Genomic DNA, 17,682 nt, shown 5'->3' with positions numbered 1-17,682 from the left:
CCTTGGAAGCGTCTTGTTTGTTCCTGTTGCCTGGCAACTTGGGGCTTCTTTTTGTTTGGGTAGCCCAATGGTTGCCCGTCATCTCGCCATGAAGTAGATGGCTGGTGTGCCATCTTCCAAATACCACGCTCTGCTTTGGTGCCTTATCTGCAGAGACAGAGAGTGACACCTGATTGCTTCTATGAGAATGATATACTGTCCCATAGTGCTTACAAAAAAGTGCTATAAGGAGGCTGGTTCTGAGAGAGACTCCCTCTCCTCTTCAACCTTAGCGAGAGACAAAACCCCTGCTGACCTGCTGATTTTTGCCTTGTAACCTACTGTGACTTGTGAGCACTTATCAAACCACTACCTAGCAGCAAGAGGTAAGCCGTGTGCATCCACATTGAGTGGTGCAGGAGTAGCTAACATACTACATTCAGGCTAGTAAGGAAAATTATGGTCCTAGCATAAGCAGCACAAAAGCAGAAGAGCATTCTGTACCTAAGTCAATGGGGAAATGGGCCATGTTTGTCTTATAGCATCGTCTGCATCAGTGAAGTTCCCTCATTCAGTGAAAATAGGTTAAAATCCACCAAGTTCTCAAAGCAGCACCTGACCTGCCAATGCCAAAGCGAGCTTCATTTTAGCATTCTAAAACAGTGCAACAGGATGCTGACCATGAAGAGGCACCACAAAAAAAAAAAAAGAAAAATCAGATTGTCACTCTCAAATTCTTCCTCTCCGTATCCTTCCAACAATTCTATTCTTTGCATTCATCAGGCAGTGAACCTGGCCTTGGAGAGAGGGGATGCGACAAATACAATTGCTTTTTCACAGCTTCCGTGCGCTTACGCAAGAACTGAGACCACTACATGGTGCAGAAAACTTCCTGCTGAATTACATGACCTTGGAGGTCATGGTTTGCACCAGTGAATGTGGCTGTGGGGCGATTCTGTGCCAGATTGGTCAAGCATGCCTGGATGACATTCTTAATTTTGATAAAAATATATCTTCCTTCTTTTTCTGCTGGAACATCGAATCTACACTTCGATATAAAAAAAATTTTAGGGCTTAATTGATTTCTGAACTAGGTTACCGTAGAAGCAGTGTGAAAGTAGTCAAAAACACCTTTGCTACTATATGGCATTGAAATATGTATTACCCATGGAAAAAGAGTACATTTCGGTGAATTTTAACAAGACGTGCAGCAGATTTTGGTGACAAACACGGCTTTAAACCACGAGTCAATGCGGTGGAGACACACGACATGGCTCTACCATCTACCATGCACAGCATCTAAACTTTCAGACTCCGTAAAGGTCTGGTGCAACAAAACCTGTGTCTCAAAGAGCTATTTGGTGGAGAAAGTAGAAGTATAAAAATGGGGAAAGATCCAAAGAAAGCTAGTGGCTTTAAAACGGGAGAAACAAATCAATTCATTTTATTTAAAAAATTATGCGCTTGATGGTGTATATTCGTTGCAGTGAGGACTAAGCTAGGATATTAAGATAGTGCTTGTTGTTTTGTTGCATAATTTCATAGAGAACAGAGGCAGTAATTGTTGTGCTGTCCTAGACATGATGGGGGATGTTCTGTGATACAGAAGTACGTGGGAGATGTTGAGATAATCCACTTCTGCACTAATATCTGCCTTATCAAAAAATAATGTTAAGGTTGCCGCTGTTACATTTGGCGTAATAGCCAAAGAGCGGAGGCCAGGATCATTGTTGTATTGACATCAAACGACATTTCACTGAGTCCTCGTGGGCATTTTCTGTGACATAGTTAATAGCACGAACAAGACTACAGAAAAAAGGTGGGACAGGACAGTGTACTAGACTTCAACTGACAAGCTTTATTCAGAAGAACATACAAAGAAGCCACCATATGCTCAAATGAATGCACAGACAGACGCATATTCGAATGTGCCACGTACGAGACAACCAAATGCACAACGAAGCCGATAAATGCCTACAACAAGCAATTACAAAGCATACACCAAGTTCTTCTCAAGGTACAACACTTCTTTATCAGTGAGTGCCAGTGATGGAGCACTTATGCATTCATCAGCAGCTTTTGAAATGCAAAACGCCTTGAATATTTCCCTATCTAACTGCCTGGTGAACCGTCTGAGCATTTGCGTGTTATGGCCGCTTATCGGCTTGTTGCACATGTGGTTGTCTCCTGCATGGCACATTCATTAATGCGTCTGTCCGTGCATTATTTGGGCATACGGTGGCCTCTGCATGTTTTTCTGAATAAAGCTTGTCAGTTGAAGTCTGTCCTGTCCCATCTTTTTTCCGTAGTCTTGTTTGCGCTAGTAACTATGTCACAGCAAATGCATGAACACCAACTAGGCCAACCTTCTGCATTAATCACCGTGGGCACTGAGATTCTGACAAATTTAGAGCTCCTACAAGAGTTTCTGGTTCACCCTGTCCACCAAGTCTCTGGTCTACCCCAACGACTTGCTTGTGACGTCACTGTAAAGTTGTTTTCAGACTCAAGGTGTGGGCTAACTGCCAAAAAAAGAGGTGCGTGCGTATTCCGCAAGCTGCCCAAGCTGACTGCATCCCATCCAAGAAGATGCTAATTATCAATGCCATGTGTTGTGCATCATGCCAACACATGAAGCCAGTCAGGAAGTGGCTGGGAATTTTGCTGAGCGGCTTGTTCTTCTCGTAGATATTGTTGTTCACTTCTTTGTCATCACTGGGACAATGACTATGCATGGTTTACTTGCTTCCTCCTTTCCATGATCATCTTAAGGGTGGAACGGTGTAGCTGTGGGCTACAATGTTAATGTGTACTGTACTCTGTGCTTCTGCCAGTATGAGCATGTTTTTTTCCTTTAAACCAGTTTGCCTTTAATTCTGTGTAAATAAACCGCCTGTATCATTTCTACATACTTCGGAAATCATCACCAAGTTAGCAACGCTTGTCAAGATGGCATGGATGATGGCATGGGCGCCAGCTTAGCCTTTGTGTGACGCCTTGGTAGCATAGGCCAGCTACCTGTTTCAAGACACACCAGCAGCATAGCAAGAGCACGACCCTCAGAGTGATGCGAGACTCCGAAACCCCGCCACCAAGCACCAGTGTCATCTTAAAAGACGTTCCGTGTACAGGTGCCATGTTTTTTAATCTTGAGGTATGTCTGTAGAAAAGTGTACAAGAGCAGTTATTTCTTAAATAATTCTTCCCAGTTTTAATCAAAAATCTCAAATTCAGCTCACACAACAATTTTTCATTAATTCGCAGTTTTATTTCCTGGGAACTGTTTGACTCGGGACAATGACACCTGCCTGTGATGAAGATGGTATGTTTACTTTGTCTGCAGCGGGGAATTTATATTCATAGCAAGTGTTTATCTCAGTCTCATTCATGTATAAAAATAATGCAATACAGAGTTATCTTGAAAATAAAATTTAAAGGCCATCTTCTATTTTTTCTTCAAGAACTCAGATTTAAAGTTCACGGTCTTGTAGAAATATGCAAATGCATGTTGCACCATTCATTCAAGTTTCAAGATGTACGGTGACAAATACAGCCCATTTTCCATGTTGCTGCCACTGCTTTGACACCCTGTACATTGAGCGACTGTGTACTGGTACTACCAAATTGGCACTAACAAGCAGCCAGCTATTATTCCTCTTTCCTTTCCCCTCGCTGCTCATGCAGATATGAAACAAGTTGGATAAACATTTGCAGGACTTTTGGGGGCTTACTGACTTGTTGCATAATCTAGTTTATAATGGTTTGATGCCTTACGTCAGAAGTTCACTCATCAGTCCTTCACAGAATCTGTTCCATGACAAGGAACAGTCATCACAAAGCTGCTAGAGCCGCTCCAGCCCATAGGGGAATACAAGGTGGAACTGGGCTGGTTTAATGTAAGGAATCCTTTCGCTCAGTTCTGTTCCTGTTTTTATCATCTGCCGTTCACAGTTGGCTGATCCCTGTAATAATTAAGACAGAGTGCTGCTCGGACCATTGGCAAAGCGTGAAAAGGTATACCATTTGAACAGAAGTGTTAAGTTATCCTGGCCATGGTTTCTTTTCAAGCTAAGGCTGGAGCTTTTCCTGGCAGCCATGTCTCTGAACATTCCACACTAGTGACGAAGCCTTCAAACAGCTTCAGTTGACTGAAGATGAGTAAAAAGAGCACATGAAACTCTCATACATAAATTTGAGAGCTACTTCACTAATCAAGAAAGCATCTACAGAAGGCATGTCTTCCACCTGAGAGGAATGAGAAATGTTTGAAAGGTTTTCATGAGATCTTTGGATGCAGGCTCTGATATTTCAGTAGCTTTGCAGAGTCGGTGATATCGGAGCGGATAGTCTATGGCACAAGCGACAAGAAGCTGAAAAAAAGATGCTGCAAGACAAGGAACTGATGTTGCAAAAATCACAAGAAATTTGTAAGTGAGCAGAAATGCATATGCAAGAAACTGCCACATGAAACAAGGAGAAATTGAAGGTAGATTGCACAAGGAGGAGTGATTGCAACAAGAAAAGCAATCAGTGTTGCAGATAGTGCTAGAGTGCACATGCCGAAACATTGTCAATGTACTCAAAGTAACAACTTGATTTGGGTGAGTTGCTTCATCTTGCAGGTATATTAAACTAGCTTCCTAGTTCTTTTCCGCCATTGTGAGTGAATGCTCTTTCAGTATAGGTATTTAAACACCTTAGCTGCCCACCTGTTATCGTCCAATATCCTCAGACGTTTTTCGTATAGGATTTTACTCTGAGCTTCCCGTGCTTCAAACGATGCCCAGCCCATATCTCCCTGTACTGCTTCGTTTGTGGTTTTCCCGTGGGCACCTAGTGCTAACCTTCCCACAGCTCTCTGATTTACTTCCAGTCTCGACTGAATTAACCTCTGCCCTTAAACACGTACAGGATCGCATTCCCGAAAGTAAGCCCCGGCACCATCACTCCCTTCCAAATGCCTCTCAGTACCTCATACCTGTTGTACCCCCACAATGCCTTGTGTTTCATTATCCCGGCATCTCTTCGCCCTTATGCTTTTCCGTGTACATCTGCCCTTTGTTTATCCATACCCCGAGATATTTGTATTCGGCCACTCGGGGTATTTCATGGCCTTGTATTGTAAGCTCCTGATCAGTTGTATCCAAAGGGGAAACTCATAACATCCATCCATTTATCCAGATCTGGACACCATAGAGTTTCTCACTACATTACCTAGAGGGAAATCTGGCGCAACGTTACCGCACTATGGTTACCGTCTCGTTGGGAATGCCGGTATATTATGACTTCGGATTGGCATCGTTCTCGGAGAGACATGACACCTTGAAGACGCGCTTGGCAAGTACCGTTCCGTCTGTCACAACGATTCATTTTCTACTAAAACAGCACGTGAAAAGCTGTTTTAGCTTTATTATCACGCAAAAACATGTTTTGTTTAACTATAAGAACTTGTTATTACGTGTACGATTATATAATACTTAAAAAGTATCAGCGAGCCGCTAAAGTTAGAGGATAGACGACAAGGTTCGCGCTCGCTTTGAAACAGTTTGTCGTCTGTTCTTGCTTTTCTTCGCTTGGTCGTGCATTGTAGGTGAGTGAAGATGTAATATGCGTGAATGGAAACATTTTATGAAGATTTTACTTTGAGAACGCGTTATTTGTGTAGCCAAATCCACGTTTTAGACGAAGCCTCTTACAACATCAGCCAACACGAGCCTCGCAGACACATATACCGTCATTCCCATGACCATAGAGTTTCTCACTATAACACAATGTAGTGAGAAACTCTATGCCCATGACGGCACGGTGCCTCCTTAAAGGGACATTAAAGGTTACTATTCAGTCAACGTGGACTGTTGAAATACCATCCCAGAAACCTCGAAACGCTTGTTTCGTGCCAAGGAGAGACTTATTTTAAGAGAAAATGCGTTCTGAAGCGTCCGCGTACCTCTAGCGCAGTTCAAATCGCCCGCCCTCCGATCGAGGAGTACTGACATCATGGTCTCATAGTGACGCTGTGCCATCGGTGAGTAGAACGGCGTCCGCAGACGGCGCTACGGCTTTTCTGCGCAAAACGCAAACGCGCCGCCAGAAACAGAGTCAAGACCGAGCCCACAGCAGAGCGAAAACGGGAGTATGGTGGCTAGCGGAAGTTGTTTGTAGGAGAAACGCGCGACCATGGGGCTCTTGCATTGCCCAGGGGGCGCTGCGAGAAAGGTGCTAAAAAGCGCCCTCTGTCCTAAAATGGGTCGTATCAGCTCGGTCGTCTGCTTCGGAGAGCACGTTTACAATATGGACCCGCCACTTTCGGTTGTGTTGTAGCACGGCCTGCTGCGTATATCGGGCGCCCGAAGTTTTTTTCAGGGGTGGCACGCTGCGTAAAGGCATGAAATGATGCAGTGCCGAATACGTGTACGCCGTTCAAGAATTAGGCGGCGAAGTTTTAGCACGGTGTCAATCGCAAGTGAAGCGAGTCGCGTACGAAGTGGAATACAGGTAATGTTTGCACGCTAGCTGCTAGATTAAGGCGCACAAACGCGAGGAAATGCGTGCTAGAAATGAATCCACAGCAGCGATAAGCAGACATCATGTGTACGGAACTGCTCGAGCACACGACGGTACGCGTCGCGATGTACGAACTGCTCGAGCGCACGATCGTACGCGCCGCGACGGCAGCGGTCTTTCGACATGCCGCGAAACGGCGGGCCTCCTGCAATCTTTGTTGACTGCATGCCGCTAAACTGATGCAATGGATATGAGCCCGCACGTGCGTGCGAATCGCGCTGTAGCGCGAGCTTGTGCGCTGCTCGCTTGATGTAGCTTTTAATGACAGCGCTCGAACATCGACGTATACTGCAATCAATACTGCCTTGCTGCGCTGCCTCAACGTGCTGGCTTGAGATCAAGGATGAGCGCATATAAATCTATTAACCTGTGCTGCTCGTAGTGGAGTCGTGAATTGTCATCGAATGAGCCCGACCGTCCATTTGTGCTCATTTGCACACACTTCACCACTTCGCATATCGGTCGAATTGTTAATTGTCGCTGTGGCCGGGTCTCGAATCGTGAATTACCAGCCATGCCTGCTGCTATGTCGGTCTGCTGTCGGGACTGTAGGTGCAAAAGACCGAAATTTCGAACGCAGATAATCAAGCAAGCTTCAAGACAGGCGAAGCAGTCAGCATGGCACGAAGTTTCGCTTACTCTGCGCGACGAACTGCAGCTATGCAGCGCGCCCGAAGCTCCACTTGTGGCCATGAAGGAAAACTGTAGAATCTGGTGTTGGGATTCAGGCCTTCTTGTTCATGGCAGCCCACGACGCAGAAGTAATGACGGTGACGCCTTTTCGAGGCTGGGCTAGGTCTCTCCGGAGCGGCGTCGCCGATTCCTTCTGTTCCCAGCATTACGTCCCACGGCACACGGAGAGTCCGTTTTCGTTAAACTATAGGCTGCGGCGAGCTCGCAGCGTGGTCGGCGTGGTCTGTGAGAAGTGACGAGCCTTTTCGCACTCGCAACAGGGCATAAAAAAGTGCGAATCGACGCACTTTTTTCTCGGCCTAGAAACGTGCTTCGCCACAGCCAGGTTTCAATACGACCCAAGCTGGTACGACCCAGATGTCGTTTCCCGCACCGCCACCAGGCGCCGCTACAATACTTCAAACTTTATCAAACTCCAGCGCAAGACGCCCATAAGCTGGTACTTCATTCTATGACGCCAACTTCGACGCTCGTCGCAATGGACCCTGACACCGACAAATTGGCTCGCGATGGTGGTCTCAACTTCAGCGATTTGAGCACTGACGAGCGCGACCTGCTGCTGAGGGCTCGCCCTGCCGGCGTCGTTGCGTACTACGACGGCGGCCTCGACACCGGCTCTGCGGAGCGGGAAAGCAACGAGGGCTTCCCACGACATCACATGGACGTGGCATTCTCACTGCTTGTTCCAAATGAAAGTTTCGCGAGCCAGCAGAACCCTCACAGCACGACGCGATAACCAAACCAGAGTCTACTAGAACATCTAGTACACTCTAACCAAACTGCTGAAACTCCAAAGCATGCGCGGCGCAGAGTCGAGCGAAAACGAAACCTTTCGAACACCCATATTACTGAAGGGTAACGTAAAGGCAAAAATGTTATTTTTTCTTAGAATCGAATAGACGTAGACAAGTAGCATTTTTTTCCCGTCTTATAATTGAATGAAAGGATATTTTTAATACGAGTAGTTGAGTATTAGTAACACAAATTATGAGGAGTGCTTTCGTCATCGGGCTAGTACCGGAATGTCGCTGGGGGATGGCTGGGGGGTCTCAAATCGTGTTATGCATTTACCTCAATTTCTCGGTTACTAAAGCTCTGTTCGCGATTATATTGACGCCTTAGACGTTCTAGAACATTGCTCTACCACTTTAACTTGAGTTTCTGGTCCATAGACGGTAGCGCCAGATTACCCTCTAGGTGTTATAGTGAGAAACTCTATGCTGGACACCACCTATAGTTAAGTTGCAAATACTTTATTTCTGCTAGAAGAAATATAAACACACCCGTAATTTTTAGGGCTTCTTGCTTATTGAGCTTTCTTTCAAAATTTTGGAAGGTACTATAATTTTTTCGGGTTTTACGCAATGTTATACGTAACTACGACCGTCGTAGAACTATGGTAAACTACAAGCGATTTTGGCGCCTCTACTGGTAAATACATGCAGGTTCTGTGGTTCTTTATTCTATGGGTTCTGTAACATTCAAAATGGACGATTTCGTGTTTTGACACATTTGGTGCGGTACTTTTGAGTTTTTTGCCCCCACCGGCTGAAAACAGAATGTCTGATGCGTGCGAACTTTTATTCTTTGACACATTTTCACACGAAAGCAATGAGGTAAGCACTGCATGAATCAAGCACGGTATTATAATAATTGGAATTAGAACACAGTGTCTTCTCTCTTCGTTGTGTTCAAATGTATTGATTTGATTGATCCTTGTGATGATTCTAAATCAGCGTGTTCACCGCAGTCCATTTATTATTTTTGGCATAGCCGTTAAGGGTTCGTAGATCACATCTTTATAATTGCTCGATCGTTCTCAGTTTTCATAGCGTTCGAGAATAAAATTCGGCAACTTATTGGGCGTGTTCAGTTTGAAATGTTTTTCATGAGCCTGACATTCTGGTCACACTGGGCACATTCGATCTCCATCGAGCCCGATTGAGATCGAATTCCTCGATCGCCATTGGATCCTTTCCCCAGCTTCGAGCCAATCGCGATCGAGAAATTCGGTCCTTATCCAGCTCAATCGTGATCTAATACCGGTGTCACACGGCCACTTTCGATTGCGGTCATGTCCGATCCGGATCGAAATTCTTGACCGCGATTAGCTTCCTCGCGCAGCTTGCGCAAAGCAACAAATCGCGACCGAGAATTTCGATCCGGATCGGGCTTGATCGCGATAAGAAGTGCGCCGTTTGACAACCGTATTAAGTGCCCTGTGTGAGCCGGGTGTGACATATAAGCAATTCGGGGCGGACCGCATTGACAAACTGATTTAGTTTTGTATCGGTAAATGATTGCAGCGTACCTCGCATATTAAATAACATCAAGCATCTACTAGTTTAAGATATATCCAATGCATAATGAACAACAACACTTTAGGTTTTACTGCAGTTGTGTAATTCATGCTCATCGAATGACGCTCAGCCATGTCATGTATAGAAACGACCTCCTTGAATACGAAGCACAAATATTAAAGTAGTTTTTAGTGAGCCTCTTGGAAAACTTTGTTTGCTACGTTTAATATTGCAACATAAATAGGGTCCATCATTCTCCAGTTTTATATTTCGCAAAAAATTTTGAGGATAAATATGGATGTTACTTTAAAAAAAAAACTGGGGAGGATTCGGGATTTTTGTTGCCTGGCAGCATAATGTTCAGGATTTTCCTGGTCACTCTCACAATCAATTAACAGAGGCAATGGTTTCCTTTTGGAAACAAACATTTTATTCAAATAAGTGAAGTCACTCAGAGAAACATATAATGACGAAAAGAGCTTGCAAATTGTGTGAACTTTATATATATATATATATATATATATATATATATATATATATATATATATATATATATATATATATATATATATAGTCATATAATGAGAAGCCAACAAACACTGACACCAAGTACAACATAGGGGAAATTGCATGTGCTTAATAAATGAAATAAAGTAATGATAAATTATTGGAAATTAAAGTGGATGAAAAAACAACTTGCCGCAGGTGGGAACCGAACCCACAACCTTCGCATGTCGCGTGCGATGCTCTACCAATTGAGCTACCGCGACATGCGAAGGTTGTGGGTTCGGTTCCCACCTGCGGCAAGTTGTTTTTTCATCCACTTTAATTTCCAATAATTTATCATTACTTTATTTCATTTATTAAGCACATGCAATTTCCCCTATGTTGTACTTGGTGTCAGTGTTTGTTGGCTTCTCATTATATGACTAATAATTATCGGGTCCCTCGGTTAACCCCCTTTCTTCTCGTTTATATATATATATATATATATATATATATATATATATATATATATATATATATATATATATATATATATATATATATATATATATATATATAAACAAAGCATTGCGAAGTATGTATCTGTTTGTTGTTTTTACTTATGTGGTTCCTCAGTGGCAGGCATTATAGGCACTTTTTAAATGAAGTACATAAGCAAAAACAACACACAGATACATACTTGGCAATGCTGTGTTTACTTTGTTCTCAGCTCTTTAACAAAGTAAAAAAAAATGCACGTAAATAGTAGTGTATACAGGCATGCTTAGCAAGAAACATGATGATTTTCCTTATCTTACAAGTAAGCCCTTGTTCACATACATCATCATTTTCATTTTGAGCAATTTTGTGTTCATTCATGTTCATATCACCAGCTGGTGATTTTACAACACTCCAGTTGGGAAAGCGCCCTCTCAACATCACAGTGACTGTTAGCAATGCAGAGCAATGTCAGCGCTGTGTTCATTAGCTTTGGGTAGGGGGTGGTGGCATCTTGCCATTAGGTCAGCATGTGAATGCTGTTCTCGGTGCCTTGTTCTAGCAGATATTGTTCAAATTCATCCTTTAAAGAATCTACATCATATCGGCTTAACTTGGCAGAGGGATGTAGTTAATAAATGATTGATTAAGCTGGCCTTTTCAACCAGAATCCCAAGCCGTGCTGGGTCCCCATTCATTACCCTGTTTGTCATCTTTATCATTGTCATTTCACTGCAATGTCCTGGCCCACTCCGTGCTGATTTTGTCTCAAAATTTCTGGTGATATGATATATCTGTTTCAATATACGATATATCACAACCTCTTGCTCACACAAACTGAGCAGTGTTCATTGCTTTTGTAACACCTGCATCTTTTTTTTTTTGCTCTTCGTGAAAGGACAGAACTCAGTGGCGGAATCAGGTTTAACTCGATTTTTGTGAAACTTGTTTGGAGTGCAAAGGTCGGGAAATATCAGCAGAATGAAAGACCCTAAATATTAAAGTGTGAAACCACTTTTATTGTATTTACTGACATAGTGTACACCACTTTTTATTGTAATTTAATTAAGCTTTATGTGACACTCAGAAATCAGAGTTTTGCTAATACTGGAGTACATCATTGGCTTACATAAAAGCAGTATGTGGTAGTGCCAAAATATAGCTTTGAAATGAGGGTAAGGAATTACAGGATACCTAGGCAATATATTGAACATCCAAGAGGTGCTCCATGCGATAGCATTTTAACCCCTTCCATGCCTTGCACAAGCTGGGTTTATCCATGTCTTTCTGGTAAAAATGGCCAAGGATGAGCTCAGCTCGTCAGTGGTACTTTGCATTTTCTAGCCATGCCATGGAAGAGCCCAGTTTTCTCTCGGTGCTTAGTCGTGTTTGGTAGATGGCAGTCTGCAAACCACGAGACAGCACTAGCAGAAGTGAATTTATTCTTTCTGAGGAGGTAGAACATGTTTGAAGCTGGTGCCTTTAAAAATAATTAGGCTATTTTTGGTCAGCATTTCAGATAATAGCGTGGCATAGAAGGGGTTAAATGTACACTTGGGCAAAATTTCTGTATTCATTGAATGCACCGAGTCTGTCATGGATATTGACTTCAACCTTGTTCATTGAGATCGATTATAGCCTACTTTGACTCTTTATTCCAAGGCAACTGGAGAGCCCTTTGCTCTGCATTTTCAAGGATATGGGGCCTGGAAATAATACTTTAATTGAAGAAATAAAGAAAACAATTAGCAGAAATAGAACACCATTAATCCCACTCATATAAGCGCCATTTATTATGTAAAAAATAGCATAACTGAAGGGATTCTTTTATTCCCTGCATTTTTGCCAACTCGAAAGACTATGGCTATCATGCTGGATATGGTGTAGGGCCTCTAATGTCATATTTGATGAAGGAAAGTTTCCTTTAACCGCTTCATAGGCTGTGACTCCAGCTTGTATATGCTAATAAAGGGAAAATGAGACATCCTCCCAATTGTAGCAATTGCTACAAAGGAAACTGATATATAGGGTCCTTGAAAGAAAAGCCTTGCAGTTGAAGAAAAATTCGTCCTGTTCCGGGACTCAAATCCAAGACCACCACCTTTCCAGGGCAGCCGCTCTACTATCTGAACTGACCGGGAAGCTAGCAGATGGCAGGGTGAAGTTGAACTTATTAACAACTCGAAGCAAAGGCAAGAGTTTGTCATAATAGTTCTGCAGAAACCCACAAGGTGGACAGAATTAATTAATGAAGGGAAAATAAGGCACCTACCCAATCATAGCAATTGCTACAAAGAAAACCCATATGGCTTCCTTGAAAGAAAAGCATTGCATTTTTCCTTTATTGCATCAAGCACGGCAAACGAACACAGGGTCTCTCCTGAAAGCAATGTCGGTAAGGCCATTAAAATTGAATGGCCTTACTGAATTTATCGTTACAAGTGTTCAAAAAATCTTCTAAATACTCTCCTTTTGCATTGATACATCGACTCCAGCGAGACTTCCAGCTCTCGAATGCATTATGGTAGTGTTCCTCCGGAATGGCCTTTAATGCTGCGGTGCAAGCTGCTTTGATCCCATCCACTGTCCCAAAATGCTTGCCTTTCAGGGGTGTTTTGAGGCGTGGAAACAAAAAAAAAAAAGTTGGGGGGAGCCATGTCCAGGCTATACGAGGGCTGGGGGAGCGTTGGCACTCCTGCTTTAACCAGGTAGTCGGTGACGAGGAAGGCACTGTTGAGGGCTGGCGCATTATTGTGGTGCAACTTCCAGTTGTCTGCGATGTCCGGCCGGATGCGTTGAACCCTGTGTTTCAGTATTTTGAGGACTTCCACATAAAATTTGGAGTTCACAGTGGTTCCAGGTTCCAGGTGTGATGAACTAGTCCGTGGATGTAAAAAAAAAAAAAGGATGAGCATGATCTTGATCTTTGATTTACTCATCCTGGCTTTCTTCTGGCGAAGGGATGAGTGCGTGTGCTACTCCGATGATTGCCTTTTGGTATCCGGGTCATATTGAAATACCCAAGTCTCGTCACATGTAATGACATTGTCCAAAAATTTTCGATCATGTTTGCACATGTCGAGGTTTTCTTGGCATGTTTCAATGCAGTGTGACTTTTGGTTGTCAGTGAGCACTTCTGGAACCATTTTTGGGCTCACCTTCCGCATGCCGATATCGCTTGTAACGATTTCATGAACTTGAGTTTTCGGAATGTTTTAGATGTCGGCCATTAAATGGACACTTAATCGTCGGTCTGAATTCAACAGTTCCCTCACTCGCGTCACATTGTCAGTCATGGTGGTCGTGGATGGCCGTCTGGCACGGTCCTCGTTGTCGACCTCTTCCCAGCCTTCCAAAAAGGCCTTGTGCCACTGAAACGCTTGCCGATCTGACAGCGCATGTTCTTTGTAAGCAGTCTTGAGCATAGTAACAGTTTCCGCAGCAGTTTTGCCAAGTTTTATGCAAAACTTGATCGCAAATCTTTGTTCTAATGTGTGCTGCATTTTTACTTGCACAAGAATAAAAAACAACTCCCACAGGCAGGCCTGTCCTACACTCTCCAATGCTCAGAGCACACTGAGCGACAGAGTGCTGCTTAGCTGGGTTCCCGCACTACCAGTTTCAACCGGTTAGACCGTGCTCCGACGTACAGTGGCGTCACAATAAATTCACTGACATTACTTTCAGGACAGACCCTGTATGTTGGGCAATCACAGATCACAAAATCCTAAGGCCCGCCCCCCCTCCCTCCACTCCCCCGGATGTACTGCGCGTGGCGGAAAGCACCGCGCTTCCTTCCCGCTTTTCTCCCTTGCGCTCGGAAGACTGAGCCATTATCGGCGGCTCACCCATGCCCCCCCCCCCCTTCATGCTTTCACTCGCGCATGCGGCGTGTGGTCACGATGTTATCGCCCTTGGACTTTATATGGAACATGAGGGCGACGGTGACCGCAGGAATGCGCCCGGACTGTCCACATGATTGCTATCGCAATAATATAATAAGAGTATCCGGCAACTGAAGCGTCCTGTGGCCCTTTACTTACGCAAAAGAAGTAGCGAAATCGAACTTTCACCATGCGGCAATTCGCTGTGCCACAACAATGTTTTTTTTTTTCTTTTGTGGGGCTGGAACACTGAAATGAAAAAAAAAAAGAAACAAAGGAGAGCATGTCGGCCACAATCGAATGCCTACTTTGGGCACCTAATGTGGCCACTGAAGGTATATTGAAAACGTGAGACGCTTGGCCTACAGAGAACCATACGCATACTGCTCGGTATCCTACACCGGCGAGACAAGACTTTCCGGAGAGGTTGCGCTCAAGCGAACATGTAGCAATCCGTCGAGTCCCCACAGTAATGGTGGTGAGCGTCCATTGTTTCTTTTACTCGTCTGCTAGCCACAAAGCATCCAAAACTCTGCCAGGCAAAATCCACTCGGCCAGCCAAAACCAACGCGCACCGAAGTGCACCGTGTGGTGGTTGAGGCAACACGAGAAAAACGCATGCGCTGTGACTGGCTCTGGCAGCCCGTGGGTAGCAAGAACAACAATATTGAAGAGGCTCAATTTGTCCTTGTGAATAAAAGTCAAAGTAGAAAAATAAATAAGAATGTAGTTTGCTGGTTTTAGTGTCTTGACATGAATGCTTTGGCGCGGGTGAAAAAAATGTTATTATTTTCTGTGACATGACGGCGCAATTGAACCACCACAATACTTCGTCCCATCGGACCTCGCTGCATGTTTTGTCAACTTGTTTGATTGTGTGTTGATTTGGCTTGTCTCGTTGTAGGTAGGTCCGATGTACGACTTTAGAAAACTTGATGCACATTTGGCGTCAAATGTTTATAACAGCATTAAACCCACAAAGTTCCGCAATTGAAAATCTAAAGCACAACTTTGAAAATGTCAATGCCGCTTTCAGATCAAAAGTTTATGAGAACTTTATACCCATAAAGTTTTGGAAATGAAATCGATGCGCTCTGTAGATTACGCGGCCTCCGCGAGATGCCGCTACGAGCCTGGTTACCATCAAAACCCCCTTGAAACTTTGTGCTCGGATGGGGCTCCCTCCTTGCGTTATGTGACTCCTGGTGCATGGGCGTTGCCATGAAATCCAGCCCGATTTCACAATGTTCGTGCTGAAAATTCTTTTTGAGCGGGAAAAAGACATTCTAGAGAAAATACAGATTGATTTCTGGCGCCGGGGGTTGTTTTGGTCAGCGGTCCATGACAGCGTGAAAGAATTTCAGGGTTGGGGAGCTGAAGCCCCATACCCCCCCCCCCCCCCCCTCCTGGCTAAGCCCCTGATGGCCTTCTTTGTTGAATAAAAAATTACATATTACAAGGAGGAAATGTTGAGTTCTGTTTGCTGTTATGGCCCTGTGTGAGTCTGCAAGCGAGCGACTACAAAATATTAAGGCAGTATTGTCTGTGTGCATCAATACTGAAGCGTTGTGCAGCGCCTTTGGGATATTGTACATGTTTATAGAGGACAAAAGATGCCCCAATACATAAAGCCTTAAGGAACACCACACATTGTATTTCGATATCTGGATTGAAAGTTCGGAGTACTAATTTTTGCTTATCAGGCAAAAGATAATTAGTAAGATACTGGGGCTTATCTACAACATCATAGTTCTTTTTAGCTTACCTGCAAAAATAGGATGATTGATGGAATCAAATGCTCTTTAATGTCTCGCAAAATAAAAATAGCAATTGTGTTATTGTGAAAAGAATTATTAATAATTTGTGAAAGAGTTATTATTGTGGTAGATGTAGGCTTGTTTAGAACGAAGCCATGTTGCTGTGGGCACATTGTTATTTTCTTTTAGAAACTTAATTGCAGCATTACCAATTTTTCAAATACAGTGATAATTATGCTTAATACTCACATAGGTCTGTAACTTTTTGGATAATTTCTATCTCGTGATTTATATACTGGCACTACTTTGGCAATCTTCAGCATGTCTGGATACGAACAAGTAGTAATTGCTCAATTGAATATGTCACAAAGTGAAGCACTCGGTCTACCAATATGTGTTTTAGTAGCTTGGTAGGTATACCATTTTATAAACAGGTGCTTCGTTTTCAGGCATTCTGGTTACAATTGTTGCTACCTTATTGAGTGACAGTATCAGTGTTAAAAATAGTTCCAGTATCTTGGTGTAAATTTGGAATCACCCAGACGCAAACAATTTTGCCACTGATGCTTTGTTTTATATCAAAGAAGTAGTCATTAAACTTATTAGAAGAGGCACTTGAGAGTTGACTGCTTTCTGGCCTTAACAAACTAAATCTGTAATAATCCTCCATACATTTTATTATCTTCTCCTCTCTTTATGGCTTACTAGATTCAAGCGGTTCTGCCTTTTTGCATTCCTCATCATTGTAACTGATTAAGTTATTTAATACTTCAATTGTTTGTTGTAGTACATGCTTATATTTTTTTCATCTATTGTATGGTACATCTATTGTTGCATCTATATATGTACGTATCCTTTTGATTCAGTATCTGGAGTACTTCGTTTGTCATTCGGGGACATATTCCATGTTCATAGTTGTTTGAGGAACTCGCACGTTGATTGTTCAGTGGCATAATAAATTTTAGAAAATTCTCTTTCCACATGCAAGTTGTCACACAAATTCTCATAATTTACTTGCTCGAGTACTGTTTGTTTACATGAGTAATCAGTTCTAGTTGCCCATTTTATGTGCTCCTTGTAACAAAACTTTCTGTGTTGGTATGGCAAGCACACAAAACCTAGACAATGATCAGCAATTGTGACAATACACACTCCATCAGAAGTATTCATGTCATTATTGCATACGATGTAATCAATTAATGATGCTGAAAATTCAGTTGAGTTAGTTCAAAGGTCACATTGATTAAATGAAATGACGGCAGTAACAATGTGTAATAGGGATATTCAATGACTTTTGTGAAGAAGGGAGTTAGTATTTTTTTGTAAGCTTGCAGCTGTTCACGTGCACATGGCAATTTATTTTATTTCTTGCAGGAAACAAACTTGGACTTGGTTCAGTTCCCAAGGCCTGTCTACATTCATGAAATTCGGATTATTCCATTGGGAACAAGAGTGCAGGCTGATTTTCCTGGCGGTCATAGGCTGGGGTGAGCTTCATATAAAGGGCTATATATATAATTA

The 17,682-nt window shown here is 43.1% G+C and overlaps 1 protein-coding gene and 1 long non-coding RNA gene across 8 annotated transcripts in view; one reads left to right on the top strand and one right to left on the bottom strand.

Annotated features, from left to right (window-relative positions):
* Positions 1–7,783, bottom strand: part of LOC135907852 (uncharacterized) — a 105,359-nt gene extending 97,576 nt beyond the window's left edge. For all 3 annotated transcript variants that reach the window (XR_010566136.1, XR_010566134.1, XR_010566135.1), the window contains exons 1-2: positions 7,183–7,783; positions 2–147 (exon numbers count right to left, since the gene is read on the bottom strand). This is a non-coding gene — a long non-coding RNA (uncharacterized lncRNA). The remainder of the gene's footprint in view (position 1; positions 148–7,182) is intronic.
* An 876-nt stretch (positions 7,784–8,659) lies between these two features.
* vir (VIR_N domain-containing protein) overlaps positions 8,660–17,682 on the top strand; it is a 338,801-nt gene continuing 329,778 nt past the window's right edge. For all 5 annotated transcript variants that reach the window (XM_065439604.1, XM_065439605.1, XM_065439603.1 and 2 more), the window contains exons 1-2: positions 8,660–8,852; positions 17,536–17,648. In XM_065439604.1, coding sequence (XP_065295676.1) covers positions 8,796–8,852; positions 17,536–17,648 — 170 coding nt within the window. In that variant the 5' untranslated portion in view covers positions 8,660–8,795. The remainder of the gene's footprint in view (positions 8,853–17,535; positions 17,649–17,682) is intronic.

The sequence above is a fragment of the Dermacentor albipictus genome, chromosome 1, assembly GCF_038994185.2.
Source record: "Dermacentor albipictus isolate Rhodes 1998 colony chromosome 1, USDA_Dalb.pri_finalv2, whole genome shotgun sequence".
Lineage (NCBI taxonomy): Eukaryota > Metazoa > Arthropoda > Arachnida > Ixodida > Ixodidae > Dermacentor > Dermacentor albipictus.
This window is presented reverse-complemented; position numbering and strand designations above follow the sequence as displayed.